Source organism: Suncus etruscus, chromosome 2 (assembly GCF_024139225.1).
Source record: "Suncus etruscus isolate mSunEtr1 chromosome 2, mSunEtr1.pri.cur, whole genome shotgun sequence".
NCBI lineage: Eukaryota > Metazoa > Chordata > Mammalia > Eulipotyphla > Soricidae > Suncus > Suncus etruscus.
In genome coordinates, this window is record NC_064849.1 from 103,889,141 (window position 1) to 103,908,263 (window position 19,123).

Sequence of the window (19,123 nt, forward strand, 5' to 3'; positions counted from 1 at the left end):
TTGGATATATGTATTTTATATTTTTGAGTAGTCTCCTAAGAGTGGGATCAATATATATATATATATATAAATGTTTTTGAGGTAGTCTCCTAAGAGTGGAATTAATATATATATATATATTTAATATTTTTGAGGTAGTCTCTTAAGAGTGGAATCACTAGGGCATCTGGTAGTTCTGTTTCTAATTCTTTTTTGTGTTTGTTTGTTATTGTTTTTTTGGGCAATATCTGGCAGTGCTCAGGGGTTACTTTTGGCTCTGCCCTCAGAAATCCCTCCTGGCTTCGAGGACCATATGGGGTGCCAGGGATCCAACCTGTGTATCCCCTAGGTCAGCCACGTGCAAGGCAAGCCCTACTACTGTGCTACCACGCCAGCCCTGTTTCTAATTCTTGAGATGTTTCCAATCTTTTTCATAGAAGTTGGATCAGATGAGCTTCCCACCAACAATCAATGATAATTTCTTTATCACCACATCCTTGCTAGCATTGGTTGATTCAAGGGATTTGGCTATAGGCCACCCTCATGGTTCTAGAAAATATCTCATTGTCTTTTAGAATTTTTTTTGAAGGTACTTTTGTTTCTTGAGATTAATACTCCGCAGGAGGGGCCGGGCGGTGGCGCTAAAGGTAAGGTGCCTGCCTTGCCTTCGCAAGCCTTGGACGGACCGCGGTTCGATCCCCCGGTGTCCCATATGGTCCCCCAAGCCAGGAGCAACTTCTGAGCACATAGCCAGGAGTAACCCCTGAGCGTTACCGGGTGTGGCCCAAAAACCAAAAAAAAAAAAAAAATACTCCGCAGGAGCCAGAGAGATAGTACAGTGAGTAGGGCATTTGCTTTGCACTTGGCTGATTCCGGTTATATACCCTGAATCCCATATTGTCCCCAAGATAGCCAGGAGTAATTTCTGAGTGCAGTCAGGATTAAGCTTTGAACATCCCTGGGTATAGCCAAATACCTCACTCAAAGACAAAAATACCCCAAACAAACGAAAAAGATAAACTCTTTCCAGCAAAAATTTTGATTAAAAATATTTTCAATATTTCCAGTAGCAATTGAATACATTTTATTTAGAAGTTACTGAATCATGGAAATGGAAAGTGCAGCTATCTGAAAAATAATGTAGCTACAAAATTTTGAATGAATAGTTATTGGGGGACCTGCTATTAGGCAATTAATATTTTTCTTTTGTTTTTATTTTCACACTCAGTAGTGCTCCGGGGTTACGCTTGTTTCTACACTCAGGATCACTCAAAGCAAAGCTTGGGAGATTCTGTGGGATATTGGGGAACAAATTCGGGTTGATTGCATGCAAGGCAAACACCCTACTCTCTGTACTATTGCTCTGGAACATCTCTATAGGTTAATTTTGTGATTTATTAATATTTCACTATTTTATTTTATTGTGTTTATATTTAGTAATGAAGACCCAGAGAACTTCAACTGTTTTTAGCTAAATTACCAAATTAACTAGTAGTGAAATTTATATTTCAGTATGTCATATTTTAATGTTTTTTGTTTTTCTTAAAATAATTTAGTTTCCCACTATATTGCACTTAATTGTTCTAAATTCTATATGACAAGTTTAACCTTTGGTCAGAAAAAGAACACAAAATATTAAAAGGGGGGAAGTATTGCATACATGTATATGTATCTGAGGGTCAAATAAATTCACAAGGCAGAGAAAACAATAAGAAATAAAGTTTCTTACATAGTTTGAAGGAAGAGGCATGTTGAAATTCTGCACTTTAATTTTTTTTAATTAATCACCATGAGCTACAGAGTTTAAAGTTGTTGATTATCGAATTTCTCAATCACACACTATTCCGGTAGCCATCCTTTCATTTCTCACCACTAATTTCCCTAGTAACCCTCCCCTTGTCTCACTCACAACTCACCCCTAGCCTATCCCTATGAGAAGGCCTGCACCTTCTGAAGAAGAGAATAATAGAATAATCCAGAAATTTATTTTTCTTCAATATGACTTGGATTTTGGAATGACAACTGAAATGCCTTTCTAGTCACCAAGTTTGAAGGTATTTGTTAGGAGAAGGTGGAAATTATAGTCTGTTACTGAGTAAAGAATAGAGATGTTTTGAGGATCCAACTTGAGACACAGGAGGGAGGAATGATAGGCAGTTTTCCAATCTTTGAAGTGCTACACTCAATTGTGAATATTCGGTGTTGATTGTCCTATGTGGCTGAAATAGAATTAATTACCTAGGACTACTGAATCCCCATTCAGAGGCCTATACATCAAAAGGTGACTATATTTCCCCCACTATTAAAATTTCACTTTATTTCTTAGTTTATAAGTATAAAATGACATCCCTAAATGAAAAAAAAAATCTGGTTATTCTGTAGAAAAGATATATTTGAATTGACACATGACCAAGAACTGTAGATGATGAGACCCAGAACTACTTCAGTTTAAGACTACATGATAGTTTAGGTCTCTGAAGATTTGGTCCCAATTAAATTGCAGTTGCTAAAAACTCATGGTTCTGATAAAAGAACTGAGAATATGGAAATCAAATTTATAAAAGAATTTGATGATGATGAAATAAATGGGCTGGTATTTATTCAAGATTCTCATGAGTATTGAATTGAAATTTTAAATTTTAGCAATACAATGGTTTATACCTCCATGCTATCTCTCTGGCCCCAATTAAAGCATTTGTAAATAAACATCAAACAGAATCTTTTAAAAATCTGTTTCATTTTATAACGTGACTACTCGCTGAGTAAGCCGTTTATTTTGATCCTTTGCACATTCTCTGCTTTCTCAGATCTTTTAGACCACAAGGATGGCTTTGAAATATAAACACATTCTTGCCCCTTGGCCACTTTGCTCAGTGCATGCTTCCTGCTTAGTTTGGCTGAGAGATGGTTGAAGGATATTATGTTTATTCTTATCATTTAATGAGTTGCAGATGGTTGCAAGTATAGACTAGGGTGAAGAAAATTAATAACCTCTGGGATCCATTTCTATTTTGTCTTGATATATTTACTGCATTATATATTTTGAACAAAGATGAGATCCTATATGCATATCAATTTTAACTAATAACTATCTGATTTTCTGTCTCTTTCAATGCTATAATTTTAGAAATATGAGATTTCCAAATCTATGATATTCAGTTGAAGTAATTTGAATAATGATATAAAACTCACATAGATTAAGAACCCCTTATAAACTAGGCGCTGTTTTAAATATTTATTTGTGTTTTATTTTTGGGCCAAATTGGCTAGGCTCAGGGATATTCTAGGTTCAGTGCTCTCAGGTATCTCCCAATACTGTTGAGGGAATTCCAGAAATTATGCAGTCCAGAAATCAAACTCAAGTCTCTTCATCTCCAGCCTGTGGAGCTCTCTCAACCCCATTTGAAGTGTTTTAAATGTATTTTTAATATGTAATAATCTAAGAAATTTAATTTAATTTATTTAATAGATGAGGAAACTGAGACAAAGAAATGCTAAATAATTTATTCATCATCAGGGGCATGTTAGATGAGGAAACCCTAGAAGTGTGACTTAGAAACTTTGCAGTGTCTAATCAAATCAGAACCAGCTATTTGCAAGGCAAGCACCCTACTTGCTATGCTATCTTTTGAATACTTGAAGAGCTGCTATTCTGTCTTTTTTATTTTTTATGAATGTCAGAACTCATATTTTTACTACTTATATGTAACAGTCTTTTTTTTTTTTTTGCTTGTTTTGGTTTTGCTTAGTACAAATTTCTAGTAGAAATTTCTTGTTTGGGATAAAATATCAGGTCAAAACAAGGACGCAGAGATTGTATAACTTTTAATCTCATTTTTAATCCTCAAAGCACTAATAATATGACATTGTTCCTTTTTTTGCATAGACACATTTTATAAGATGGGAAAATCTTATTTATAGAAACAAGTTCTTATCTACTAGGGATAAGAATGCATAAATTTTATAATACAGGGATGCCATCCACCCATAATATTTGTCATGGGGACTTGCTTAGACCTCATGTGACTGGGTATTGACCAACCAACTCTGAACCCCAGATCCCAATTGGGAACTGGCACAGTTCCCAGTAGCAGCACCAGGAATCAAACTCCCCCCAGGGTAGTCCCTAATACTGCTCTGACACCAACTTGTGCCAGAGTAGGTTCATACAACATCCTGATGATGAGAAAACAATCCTGTTGTTTTTCAAAAATTTTTTTTGAAATAATTGTCTTCTACTATTGTAGCATGGTGGTGAAAGTGTCCAATTTTAAAATTTGTTCAAGTCAAACAGAAAGTTAAATTTATTACAGTATCCTATAAAAATACTGTTTTACATACAATAGTCTAAACAAATTCTCTAAAAGATCTAATTGGGGGACCGGAGCAATAGCACAGTGGGGAGGGCCTTGCTTGTGACTCAACTGGGTTCGATCCCCAGCATCCCAGATGGTCTCCCCAGTATTTTCTGAGTGCAAAGCCAAAAGTAAGTAACCCCTAAGCACTGCCAACTGTAGTCCAAATTAGCAACCAACCAACAAACAAAAAACAACAAAAAAAGATCTAATTTTTTTCTATCATTTATCACTTTCTTTCTCAGAAAGATGAAATTCAATCAAATGCTTTTTAGTCCTCTATTAGCATAATTTTGTTAAGTTGCTAAATATTAAAAATTTTTTTTTGGATTTTGGTTTATTTTGGGAGCTACACCCGGTGACACTCAGGGGTTACTCCTGGCTCTACGCTCAGAAATCGCTCCTGGAATAGGAGACCATATGGGACACCTGAGGATTCAACCATGGTCTGTCCTATGTCAGCCATGTACAGGGCAAATGCCCTACCACTGTGCCACCACTCTGGCCCCAATGTTAATTTTTTTTTATTTTGGTATTTGGGTCACACCTGGCAGTGCTTAGGGGTTATTCCTGGCTCTATGCTCAGAAATTGTTCCTGGCAGGCTTGGGGGACTATACGGAATGACGGGATTCGAAACTCTGACCTTCTGCATGCAAGGCAAATGCTTTACCATCATGCTATTTCTCTGGCCCCCCAATGTTAAATTTTTAAAGATATCGTTTATACACATAAATATCTTGTACTCAGTTAACATTACCATTCTTGATATATTTCTTATTTAACAAAGAGTAATTATAGAATGAACTATATTCCTTGAACTGAGATGAGCCTGGTATTAGTAGCTCAGAGCTATTTTGTGTCAAGGATGAACTTTATCTTTTGGGAAAGATTATGTGAAGAAGTTAGCAATTTTTATGGTAAAAGACCCATGACTTTTATATTCTTGGTTATATCCAAACCAATTTTCTTGGTTATAGTAAAATTTTTCATTTTTTTTAGGTGAAAATAAATAATGATTTTAATTATGAATTTTACAATAGTACCTGGTCTTATGTAAAACATACAACAATAGATCAAACATCAACTTCAAGGAAGAAGTCCTTCTTTAGCTCTTCATCATCATCTTCATCTTCTCATAGTTCAAACATGCTTAAAGATCATAAGCAAAAGGTTAGTATAAAAACTTTTCTATAGTTTACTAGTTTGAGTAATTTTACTTATTTTATAAATTTATATATCAATATATTTATACATACTATATAAATATATAGACTATATAAATATATTATAATTTATATAAAATTTTCAATTTATTTTACTAATTTGAGTATTTTTGTTTTGTTTTGTTTTGTTTTTGGGTCACATCGGGCAGTGCTCAGGGGTTACTCCTGGCTCTATGCTCAGAAATCGCCCCTTGGCAGGCATGGGGGACCACATGGGATGCCGGGATTCAAACCACCGTACTTCTGCATGGAGGGCAAATGCCCTACCTCTATGCTATCTCTCCAGCCCCTAATTTGAGTGTTTTTTTAAACATTAATAATAATATATTTATAAAAAAAGATCAACTTTAATTTTTAAAGGTAAGAAAATAGTTTCTTCTTCAAATAAACAATATGAAGGGCTGGAGAGATAGTATAGAGGCAAGGCACTTGCTTTGCATGCAGTTGACTCAAATTCACCCCTCACTATCCCATATAATCCCAAGAATCCTCCAAGAGTAATTCCTTCTCATAGATCCAGGAGTAAGCCCTGAGCATCACTGGATTTATGCCAAAAACTGAAAAAAAATAAAGAAAACTATATTTCTATATGAGACAGTATTTCTGAAAATATATTTAATTGCACTTTTTTTTTTTTTTTGGTTTTTGGGCCACACCCGGTGACGCTCAGGGGTTACTCCTGGCTATGCGCTCAGAAGTCGCTCCTGGCTTGGGGGACCATATGGGATGCCGGGGGATCGAACCGCGGTCCGTCTCCTAGGCTAGCGCAGGTAAGGCAGGCACCTTACCTCGAGCGCCACCGCCCGGCCCCTAATTGCACTTTTTTCATTAAAGCATTCTTATTTGAAAATAGTACTTTCAAATATTTTAGTTAAAACTCTCCTATGATTTATAGTTGATTTCTTTTTTCTATTTGAAGAAGACATGATAACATGAGGCTTTGAAGGCAATCTGTCAACAGAATTAGCATGATCTCATTCAGAAATTATTTTTGTTTGATGGGGCCGGAGTGGTAGCATGGAGGTAAGATGTTTGCCTTTCCAAACAGTGGCTCGAATCCCGACATTTCATATGGTTCCCCTAAGCCTGCCAGGAGCAATTTCTGAGCGTAGAGCCCGGAGTAAGCCCTGAGCGTTGCCGGGTTTGACCCAAAAAACCCCCAAAAAACAGAAAAGAAATTATTCCTGTTTGAGATTCCAAACATTTATTTTCTTTTCTTCTTTTCGTGTGTGTGTGTGTGTGTGTGTGTGTGTGTGTGTGTGTGTGTGTGTGTGTGTGTGTGTGTGTGTTGGTTTGGGCCACACTTGTCTGCGCTCAGGGGTTATACCAGGTTCTTCACTCAGAAATCATTCTCCTGACAGGTTCAGGGCACCATATGGGATGCCAGGAATTGAACTTGGGTGTGTCCTGGTTCAGCCACGTGCAAGGCAAATGTCCTATCACTGTGCTGTTGTTGGGGCTCCAAATATTTCTTTTCTTTTCTTTCTTTTTTATTTTATTTTATTTTTTTGGAAGCGCCCCAGGTTACTCCTGGGTCTGCACTCAGAAGAGTCCTGGTAGACTTGGGGGGGGGCGGTCATATGGGATGCCAGGGAATTGGACCTGGATTAGCCGCATGCAAGGCGGTTATCACTATCAATAGCTATCACGTGCTATATCTCTATCCCTCCCAAACATTTCTGAATTGCTTCAGTGGGATGGACCCAGGAGACACTTGAGCATGAATAAGAATAAAGCAAAAAAACCCAAAAAACTAGAGTCTGGAGGTGTCAGTTGACGGAGACAGAGGGCCGAGAACTACTTCCACTGACTTTTTGTCTTTTTCTTCCTATAGAGTTACCATTTGATGGTTGTTCAGAACACTGTTGAAGTGGCTCAGTTTATCAATAACAATCCGGAATTTTTGCAACTTGCGGAGTCCTTTTGGAAGGAACTCTTCCATCTTCCCTCTCTGTATGATTATAGTGCCTACCGAAGACTAATCGACCAGTATGGAACACACTACCTCCAGTCTGGGTCATTAGGAGGAGAATATCAAGTTCTGTTTTATATGGATTTCGAAAAACTCAAACAACTTGGTAGAGTACTAAATAATTTTATATAGGAGTATTATAGGGATTTAAATGGGAGAAATAACCACAGAACTTTAAAATATGATATGAAGAGTTTAAATGGCAAAGGAGTCAAAATGGCAAGATTAGTCAAAATCTTATAAGCAGAAAGCTCTGCATGCTATTTTGATAGTATTCTGAAGTGTGAGTTAAGCCATTATCATTTTGGTAACTCCAGAAGGAGGTACTTTTAGAATTTTTAGGAAACTTTTAAAACTTTTGTTATTTCTTAGATGAAATAATATTCCTCAATGAAAACATGAGGAATTCACTTTTATGAAATAAATAAAAATATTTTAGAGAATATTTTATTCTCTGTTCTTTAAATGTTTTCCTATGTCTCATATTTAATAATGTTCCTGAAGGAAAGCTCATGTGGAATTCACTTCTGTTAAAGAAATAATAACATTCAAACAAAAAAACAAACAAAAAAAAGAAATAACAACATTTTAGGGGTCGGAGTGGTGGAACAAGCAGTAGGGTGTTTGTCTTGTATGTGCTAACCTAGGACTGACCGTGGTTCGAGCCCCTGGCGTCCCATATGGTCCCCCAAGCCAGGAGCAATTTCTGAGCGCATAGCCAGGAGTAAGCCCTGAGTGTCACTGGGTGTGGCCCAAAAAGAAAAGAAAAGAAATAAGAACATTTTAGAGAAGTGTTTTATTCACTTCTGTTCTTTATCACTCACGTGCTAAAAAATATCTGCTCCCAGTATCAATAACTTACTTGCTACCTACTTTTGTATGCAATAATAGTTTAAGTATATTGGATTCTGTGAATTACAGAGTTGAAGAATAATCCCCCCAATTCTCAGTTAAAGGGCCATCCTGATTCCTGTTCCACAGAAATATGTATATATGGAGATTGTGCACAGGTCTGCTTGGTTCCAAAGTGAGCAGAGCCTATTGTTATAATGTATATTTAATAGTGATAACTTCTTAGTATCACTCTCAGCACCAAGTTTGCATTTTGTGGAAGTCATAGTGTGGAGCCTCTCCTCATAGACTGCCCTGATGTGTGAAGGGACAATGCCCTGTTTTATTACTCTGCCTCTTTCCCAGAGACTTTGGGTCTAAGTTTATTTACATTTAAAGTCAAGTCTCTCCTCAGCTTTGTTTTATGCTAACACCCATCATCTTCTTCCTTCCAAGTCATTTCTCAGAGAGCTTTCTTTTGTCAAAAGTTGAGAGGAGAGGCTGGAGAGATAGCATGGAGATAAGGCATTTGCCTTGCATGTTGAAGGCCGCTGTTTCGAATCCCTGCATCCCATATAGTCCCCCGAGCCTACCAGGAGTGATTTCCCAGCACAGAGCCAGGAGTAACCCCTGAGCACTGTCAGGTGTGACCCAACCCCTCCCCCCCCAAAAAAAAAAGTTGAGAGGAAAGCAAGTCCTCTTAGCTGAGATTCAGAGGATATATTACAGTCTTATTTTATGGGAACTACAATATCCTTCTAGTTTTCCACTAACACTACAGTCTACCAGCAAATTACTCAAATTTGAACTTTCCTAACATCACAAGTTAAAAATGAAAGCACAGGTTTTAAAAACAAGATTTCTTTGAAAAATTAGTTCAGTAAGTAGCTTGATCTAAATTCAGTTTTACTGCTCATGAAAAAAAATATTTTTTTGTTTTTGTTTTTGGGCCACACCTGTTGACGCTCAGGAGTTACTCCTGGCTATGCGCTCAGAAATCTCTCCTGGCTTGGGTAGGACCATATGGGATGCTGGGGGGATGGAGCCGTGGTCCGTCCTAGGCTAGTGCTTGCAAGGCACACATCTTACCTCTAGCGCCACCACTCTGGCCTGAAATTTTATTTTTTGGTTTTTAGGCCATACCCGGTGATGCTCAAGGGTTACTCCTGGCTATGCACTCAGAAATTGCTCCTGGCTCAGGGGGCCATATGGAACACCAGGGGATTGCGGTTTGTCCTAGGTCAGCCGCATGCAAGGCAAATGCCCTACCTTTGTGCCACCACTCCGACCCCTGGAAAGGTTTTTTTTTTAACAAAGCTTTTCAAGTTGATTTGCTTATTTTTTGAGTCAAAAACTTCCTTTTAAAATTTCTATTTTTTCTAAAAGCTTTAATTAAAATATAATCTAAACTCCTATGATATAATATATCAGTAACTAGTCATTGCTCATTATGAAATAGAGCCAAAGAGGCAGTACAGTAGGTAGAAGGTAGGGTGCTTGCCTAACTAGGGTTCAATGTGACTAAATGGGATTTAATCCCAGGCACTTCTTATGGTTCTGTGAACCATACCAGAAGTGATCCTTGAGTGCAGAGCCAAGAGTAAGTTCTGAGCTCCACTGGGTGTGGTCCCCAAGCAACAAGAAGTAAAAAGGTAATATTAAAGGTATAGTTAATAAAATCATATACAAATTTATTTCTGTACTTTATTATATTCCTTTTTTCTATTTTCTTTCTTTTTGGGAGAGGTGCATACCTGACAGTTCTCAGGGTTTCAGTGGTCGGTAACCTGCGGCTCGCGAGCCACATGTGGCTCTTTACACTTTTAATTCGGCTCTTCTGTGTGCAGGGCTGCCGCTCCAGGAGTCAGGACTCTGCTCCTAGCCTCTGTCAGTGCGCGCCCTGTGTGGTTCTCAAAACAAATTTCAATCGTGGTTTTGGTGAGATTTGGCTCAGTTGAAAGAAAAGGTTGCCGACCACTGCGTCTAGGCCCTGCACTCAGAGATCACGTTGCTCAGGGATTCCTGGGATAGAAACAAGTCAGCCACTTGCAAAGCAAAAAGTCTACCCACTGTACTATCTGTCCCCTAATTATGTTATTTTCTATTATTAAAAATTACTTTTAAAAAGCTCCATTTGATTTTTTTTGTGAATAATAAGTCACTGGGAGGAAATGTTAGAAATCAGAAATGTTAAGAGTGTCAGAGATATGGAGATTGAAAGAATAGAATTTGATTTAGGAATTACTTTAGCTTTTGAAGTTTCCACTAAGCATAATGAAATGCAGACACACCTACTTTACCTATTACTTTATGCCTGAGAAACTGACTAGGAAAGGATGAAATATCACTGCTTTGAAATATCACAGTTTGAGGCAGAAATCATCCTGTTTCCTCTAGGCCAAAGTTAACATTTGCTCAATGATCTAAATGTAAAATTTCAACACCTGATGGCTCATTCTTAAATTCTATGCATGTATCTGTTACTTTGTTTAATTACAAAATTTCTATTTCTTTCTTCTGGTCCTTGGTCTTATTGGAGCACTCAAAAATATTAGCATCTTAGGGGCCGGAGCAGTGGTAGGCACAAGTGGTAGGACGTTTGCCCTAGGACAAAACACAGTTTGATCCTCAGCCTCCCATATGTTCCCCCAAGCCAGGAGCGATTTCTGAGCATATAGCCAGGAGTGACCCCTGAGTGTCACCAGGTGTGGCCCCAAAAGAAAAAAAATATAAGCATCTTATTATTCTTGATTAGCTGGCAACCTCTTCTTATTTCCACTCTCACACCTGGCTGCAAATCAAGGAAGGTCTTTCACAAAAGTTGAAATTAAACACCTATAAAACATTTTCTTCTAGATCTGAAGTCAGAGGATTACAAAGAATGTACCTCTTCAAGTTCTTGGTTTGTGTTTTATGAATCTTCAAGTGTTAACTGCAAGTGGCTGGAAGACGCCTTAAAATCTGTTTCAGGTAAAAGAGAAGGGGGTGATTGCATGCTAAGTTTAGCCTCCATCCTTCTTTCTGTCAATTGTTACTGGTCTCCACAGGCTTCACTGGTGTTCTATTGTTATTTTTATTGGTAACTCTGTCCTAGTCTACTCTTTTATATGTCACCATAGTGGGATATGCAAAGTGAAGAGTTCAAAGCAGTATCTTCTCTGCAGGGTAAAAATGTTCTTGTGGGTGCTGGAACAATAGCACAGTGGGTAGGGCGAGTTTGCCTTGTACTCAGCAACCCAGGGTTCATCCATGGCATCTCATATGGTTTCTGGTCATTCCTGAGCACAGAACCGGGAGTAACCCTCGAGAAGTGCTGGGTATGCTCCCCCACCCCCAATATCCTTCAATGTCCTTTGTGTATATTATTCTTCTCCACTGTGTCAATAGCAAAGCAACCAGGAAATGAGCACTCTTCAGCAAGAATTTAGTTTTACTCAGTGAAACAGAAGCACACTATTTGGTGGTGATAAAGAGGTGAATGGGACATACTAGTTCTTATGTGACTGAAAGAGAAACTGGAAGGGCAGAGTCAAAGTGATGCCTTCTTTTTCTGTTTTTGTTTTTGGGCCACACACAACAGTGCTCAGGGGTTACTCCTGACTCTGCACTAAAAAATTGCTCCTGATAGGCTCTGAGAACCATAAGGGATGCTGGGAATCAAACCCTGGTCTGTAATGGGTCTACCTACAGCGTACAAGGCAAATGCCCTACTTCTATGCTATCACTCTGGCTCCTGAGTTGCCTTTTTTTTTTTTAATTTATTTAAACACCTTAATTACATACATGATTGTGTTTGGGTTTCAGTCATGTAAAGAACACCACCCATCACCAGTGCAACATTCCCATCACCAATGTCCCAAGTCTCCCTTCTCCCCCCCCCGACCCCCGCCTGTACTCTAGACAGGCTCTCCATTTTCCTCATACATTCTCGTTATTAGGACAGTTCAAAATGTAGTTATTTCCCTAACTAAACTCATCACTCTTTGTGGTGAGCTTCCTGAGGTGAGCTGAAACTTCCAGCTCTTTTCTCTTTTGTGTCTGAAAATTATTATTACAAGGGTGTCTTTCATTTTTCTTAAAACCCATAGATGAGTGAGACCATTCTGCGTTTTTCTCTCTCTCTCTCTGACTTATTTCACTCAGCATAATAGATTCCTTGTACATCCATGTATAGGAAAATTTCATGACTTCATCTCTCCTGACAGCTGCATAATATTCCATTGTGTATATGTACCAAGTTTCTTTAGCCATTCATCTGTTGAAGGGCATCTTGGTTGTTTCCAGAGTCTTGCTATGGTAAATAGTGCTGCAATGAATATAGGTGTAAGGAAGGGGTTTTTGTATTGTATTTTTGTGTTCCTAGGGTATATTCCTAGGAGTGGTATAGCTGGATCGTATGGGAGCACGATTTCTAGTTTTTGGAGGAATCTCCATATTGCTTTCCATAAAGGTTGAACTAGACGGCATTCCCACCAGCAGTGGATAAGAGTTCCTTTCTCTCCACATCCCCGCCAACACTGTTTATTCTCATTCTTTGTGATGTGTGCCATTCTCTGTGGTGTGAGGTGGTATCTCATCGTTGTTTTGATTTGCATCTCCCTGATGATTAGTGATGTGGAACATTTTTTCATGTGTCTTTTGGCCATGTGTATTTCTTCTTTGTCAAAGTGTCTGTTCATTTCTTCTCCCCATTTTCTGATGGGGTTAGATGTTTTTTTCTTGTAAAGTTCTGTCAGTGCCTTGTATATTTTGGAGATACGCCCCTTATCTGATGGGTATTGGGTGAATAGTTTCTCCCACTCAGTGGGTGGCTCTTGTATCCTGGGCACTATTTCCTTTGAGGTGCAGAAGCTTCTCAGCTTAATATATTCCCATCTGTTAATCTCTGCTTTCACTTGCTTGGAGAGTGCAGTTTCCTCCTTGAAGATGCCTGTAATGTCCTGGAGTGTCTTGCCTATGTGCTGTTCTATATATCTTATGGCTCTGGGGCTGATATCAAGGTCTTTAATCCATTTGGATTTTACCTTCGTACATGATGTTAGCTGGGGGTCTAAGATCAATTTTTTGCAAGTGGCTATCCAATTGTGCCAACACCACTTGTTGAAGAGGCTTTCCCTGCTCCATTTAGGATTTCCTGCTCCTTTATCAAAAATTAGGTGGTTGTATATCTGGGGAACATTTTCTGAGTATTCAAGCCTATTCCAATGATCTGAGGACCTGTCCTTATTCCAATACCATGCTGTTTTGATAACTATTGCTTTGTAGTACAGTTTAAAGTTGGGGAAAGTAATTCCTCCCATATTCTTTTTCCCAATGATTGCTTTAGCTATTCGAGGGTGTTTATTGTTCCAAATGAATTTCAAAAGTGTCTGATCCACTTCTTTGAAGAATGTCATGGGTATCTTTAGAGGGATGGCATTAAATCTGTATAATGCCTTGGGGAGTATTGCCATTTTGATGATGTTAATCCTGCCAATCCATGAGCAGGGTATGCGTTTCCATTTTCGTGTGTCCTCTCTTATTTCTTGGAGCAGAGTTTTATAGTTTTCCTTGTATAGGTCCTTCACATCTTTAGTCAAGTTGATTCCAAGATATTTGAGTTTGTGTGGCACTATTGTGAATGGGGTTGTTTTCTTAATGTCCATTTCTTCCTTATTACTATTGGTGTATAGAAAGGCCATTGATTTTTGTGTGTTGATTTTGTAGCCTGCCACCTTGCTATATGAGTCTATTGTTTCTAGAAGCTTTTTGGTAGAGTCTTTAGGGTTTTCTAAGTAGAGTATCATGTCATCTGCAAACAGTGAGAGCTTGACTTCTTCCTTTCCTATCTGGATTCCCTTGATATCCTTTTCTTGCCTAATCGCTATAGCAAGTACTTCCAGTGCTATGTTGAATAGGAGTGGTGAGAGAGGACAGCCTTGTCTTGTGCCAGAATTTAGAGGGAAGGCTTTCAGTTTTTCTCCATTGAGGATAATATTTGCCACTGGCTTGTGGTAGATGGCCTTCACTATATTGAGAAAGGTTCCCTCCATTGCCATCTTGCTGAGAGTTTTGATCAAGAATGGGTGTTGGAACTTATCAAATGCTTTCTCTGCATCTATTGATATGATCATGTGGTCTTTATTTTTCTTGTTATTGATGTTGTATTATGTTGATAGATTTATGGATGTTAAACCAGCCTTGCATTCCTGGGATGAAACCTACTTGATCGTAGTGGATGATCTTTTTAATGAGGCATTGAATCCTATTTGCCAGGATTTTGTTGAGGATCTTTGCATCTGCATTCATCAGTGATATTGGTCTGTAATTTTCTTTTTTGGTAGCGTCTCTGTCTGGTTTAGGTATCAAGGTGATGTTGGCTTCATAAAAGCTATTTGGATGTGTTTCTGTTTGTTCAATTTAATGAAAGAGTCTTGCCAAGATTGGCAGTAGTTCCTCTTGGAAAGTTTGATAGAATTCATTAGTGAATCCATCTGGACCTGGGCTTTTGTTTTTCGGCAGACATTTGATTACTGTTTTAATTTCATCAATGGTGATGGGGGTGTTTAGATATGCTACATCCTCTTCCTTCAACCGTGGACGATTATAAGAGTCCAAGAATTTATCCATTTCTTCCAGGTTCTCATTTTTAGTGGCGTAGAGTTTTTCAAAGTAGTTTCTGATTACCCTTTGAATCTCTGTCATATCAGTAGTGATCTCTCCTTTTTCATTCCTAATACGAGTTATCAAGTTTCTCTCTCTCTCTTTCTTTGTTAGGTTTGCCAGTGGTCTATCAATCTTGTTTATTTTTTCAAAGAACCAACTTCTGCTTTCGTTGATCTTTCGGATTGTTTTTTGAGTTTCCACTTCGTTGATTTCTGCTCTCAGCTTTATTATTTCCTTCTATCTTCCTATTCTTGGGTCCTTTTATTGAGCATTTTCTAGTTCTATTAGCTGTGTCATTAAGCTACTCAGGTAAGCTCCTTCTTCCTTCCTGATGTGTGCTTGCAAAGCTATAAATTTTCCTCTCAGTACTGCTTTTGCTGTGTCCCATAAGTTCTGATAGTTTGTGTCTTTATTGTCGTTTGTTTCCAGGAACCTTTTGATTTCCTCCTTGATATCATCTCAGACCCACTGGTTATTGAGCATGAGGCTGTTTAACTTCCAGGTGTTAAAGTGTTTCTTCTGAGTCCCTTTGGAGTTCACAAATAATTTCAGAGCCTTGTGGTCAGCGAAGGTAGTCTGCAAAATTTCTATCCTCTTGATCTTATGGAGGTATGTCTTATGTGCCAGCATGTAGTCTATCCTGGAGAATGTCCCATGTACATTGGAGAAGAATGTGTATCCAGGTTTCTGGGGATGGAGTGTCCTATATATATCCACTAGGCCTCTTTCTTCCATTTCTCTCCTCAGGTCTAGTATATTCTTGTTGGGTTTCAGTCTGGTTGACCTATCCAGTGTTGACAAAGCCGTGTTAAGGTCCCCCACAATTATTGTGTTGTTGTTGATATTATTTTTCAGATTTGTCAACAGTTGTATTAAATATTTTGCTGGCCCCTCATTCGGTGCATATATGTTTAGGAGAGTGAATTCTTCCTGCTCTACGTACCCCTTGATTAATATAAAATGTCCATCTTTGTCCCTTACAACCTTCTGAGTATAAAGTTTGCATTATCTGATATTAGTATGGCCACTCCAGCTTTTTTATGGGTGTTGTTTGCTTGGATAATTTTTCTCCAGCCTTTTATTTTGAGTCTATGTTTGTTCTGACTATTCAGGTGCGTTTCTTGTAGGCAGCAGAAGGTTGGATTGAGTTTTTTGATCCATTTAGCCACTCTGTGTCTCTTAACTGGTGCATTTAGTCCATTGACGTTGAGAGAAAGAATTGTCCTGGGATTTAACGCCATTTTTATTTCAAAATTTGGTGTGTCTGTTGGGTAGTCTTGTCTTAGATTAGGTCTTTCAGTTTTTCTCTTAAGAGTGGTTTTGAGGGGCCGGGAAGGTGGCGCTAGAGGTAAGGTGTCTGCCTTACAAGCTCTAGCCAAGGAACGACCGCGGTTCAATCCCCCGGCGTCCCATATGGTCCCCCCAAGCCAGGGGCGATTTCTGAGCACATAGCCAGGAGTAACCCCTGAGCGTCAAACGGGTGTGGCCCAAAAACCAAAAAAAAAAAAAAAAAAAAAAAAAAAAAGAGTGGTTTTGTGTCTGTGAAGTTTCTGAGCTGTTTTTTGTCTGTGAAACCATGTATTCTTCCGTCAAACCGGAAAGTGAGTTTTGCTGGGTATAGTATTCTGGGTGAAGCATTCATTTCATTCAGTCTTGTCACAATATCCCACCACTGCTTTCTGGCATTGAGTGTTTCTGGTGACAGGTCTGCCGTAAATCTCAGGGAAGCTTGCTTGAACGTGACTTCCCCTTTTGATCTTGCTGTTTTCGGAATTCTGTCTCTATCTGTGGGATTTGTCATTGTGACTAGGATGTGTCTTGGGGTGGTTTTTCTGGGGTCTCTTTTTGTTGGTACTCTTCGGGCATGCAGGATTTGATCACATATATTCTTTAGCTCTGGAAGTTTCTCTTTAATGATGTTCTTGACCTTTGATTCTTCCTGGAAATTTTCTTCCTGGGTCTCTGGGACTCCAATGATTCTTAAGTTGTTTCTGTTGATCTTATCATAGACTTCTATTTTCATCTGTTCCCATTCTTTGACTAATTTTTCCATTGTCTGCTCATTTGCTTTAAGTTTTTTGTCCAATCTCTCCTGCTATATGGAATTGTTATGTATCTCATCTTCCACAGCACCAAGTCTATTCTCAGCTTCTGATACCCTGTCCCAGAGCTTATCCATTTTGTCATTTACTTCATTTACTGACTTTTTCAGTCCTGTTAGTTGACATGTTATTTCAGTTTGGAGTTTTGTGATTTCTGTCTTCATATTTTCTTGGTTCTTATTAGTGTTCTGTTCAACTCGATCCATGGTTTCTTGGAGATTTTTGAGCATCTTCCATATTGCTAGTCTAAAGTCCTTATCTGAGAGGTTGATTAGTTGGTTGGTCATTATCTGGTCCTCAGAATTGTCATCTTCATTCTCTATGTCTGATGCTGGCCTGCGTTGTTTCCCCATTGTCACACTTGTATTGTGGGTTTTTCTACGTGTTGTGGTGGTATTCTTTGTCTATATGATGCAGGCAGCACACTCCTCTGGCTCCTCTCTTTCTGGATGGGCTGACTTGCCTCTAAGGGAGGGGAGTCCTCTGTGGATGAAGCCTCACACTGGGTCAAATCTTAGGCCCGAGCATGTAACAGAGAAGATAGTCCGGATAGAAATGTTTGCTTCTGTGATATAGCGCCGTTCTTAGTGTGATATTTCCTTCTTGTTGCAATGGTGTTCTTTTCTTAGAAAGAGTGCACGGCCGCGTAGCGAAGCGGAGCTGGGCCAGTGTACTTTCGCGGATTTTCCCTGCCTGGTGTCACACACAGGGAGCTGGCTTTTGCAAAGCCTTGCCGGTTTTCGTGCTCTGTAGTCCCTCCCTGAAAATGGCGTCTGGGCGAGCGAGGTTTCTGGAGCCTCTTTTTGCCCCACTGCAAGAGTTTCACGCAAGAGGACAGTAGACAGACATAGACAGGTCACACTCACAGTTTTTCACAGTTGGGCCCCACTGGGCTGGTGTACTTTCGCGGATTTTCCCCGCCTGGTGTCACACACAGGTAGCCGGCTTTTGCAAAGCCTTGCCCCTGAGTTTCCTTCTTAAGGAGTCTTTCATCCTGATGTCAAAGCATGCTAATAAAACATTTAAGTAGGGAAAGATTAGATGAGAAATTATGGAGTCAAAGCAAAGTTGTAGAAATGAAAGAGGGACTGAATAAAAATAATCTGAGAAACCAAGGTCCAGAAAAGATCAGCAAAGATCTGAAAGGTAAAGGAGAAGTCAACTGTGAATTGTGCAAGAGAGACAATCAAAGAGAAGAAGATGAAGACTCTACGGAATTTCACAAAACAACTTTAAATGAAAAAACATATAATTTAATTAATTATTCATTTTTTCTTTTTACGAAATCATACTTCTTGGTACCAGGGGGACCATGTAGCACTGGCGATAGAATTCCAGATTCCTGCATGCAAACTCATGCACTCTAGCTTTTTGTGCAGTTATTTTCCTAACATCTAGCTTTTTGAAACTTTTCCCTGGTTATATTTTTCAAATTTAATTTAAATTGAGGTACTTTTTTTTATTTTTTGGTTTTTGGGCCACATCCAGCGATGCTCAGGGGTTACTCCTGGCTGTCTGCTCAGAAATAACTTCTGACAGGCACAGGGGACCATATGGGACACCGGGATTCGAACCAACCACCTTTGGTCCTGGATCGGCTGCTTGCAAGGCAAATACCGCTGTGCTATCTCTTCTGGCCCAAATTGAGGTCCTTTTAGCTTAAAAGACTACATGTGTTTTAGGAGTATAATCCCACACCTGTAAACACAAAGATTCCTTTATATCTCTCTTCCCTTCCCGGCCCCTTTGTTGTTATGACTCAGGAAATTTTTGTAAAATTGCAAATTAGGGGCTGGAATGATAGTACATTGACTAGGGCACTTGCCTTGCATGTGAAGAAGTTGGGTTTGATCCCTGGTATCCCATGCAGCTCCCTAAGCCTGCTAGGACTTGATCCTTGGGCAGAGAGTTAGGATAAGTCCTGAGCACTGCTGGATGCAGCCCAGTAACCAACCAGTCAAGTAACCAACCAACCAACCAACCAAAAAAAAAACCCCATACAAAAACTCTGTAAG

General features: G+C 39.0%; 1 protein-coding gene across 1 annotated transcript in view; it reads left to right on the plus strand.

Moving 5' to 3' along the window:
• C7 (complement C7) overlaps positions 1-19,123 on the plus strand; it is a 74,654-nt gene that overhangs the window by 23,375 nt on the left and 32,156 nt on the right. The window contains exons 7-9 of the mRNA XM_049767681.1: positions 5,335-5,505; positions 7,393-7,636; positions 11,218-11,331. Coding sequence (XP_049623638.1) covers positions 5,335-5,505; positions 7,393-7,636; positions 11,218-11,331 — 529 coding nt within the window. The remainder of the gene's footprint in view (positions 1-5,334; positions 5,506-7,392; positions 7,637-11,217; positions 11,332-19,123) is intronic.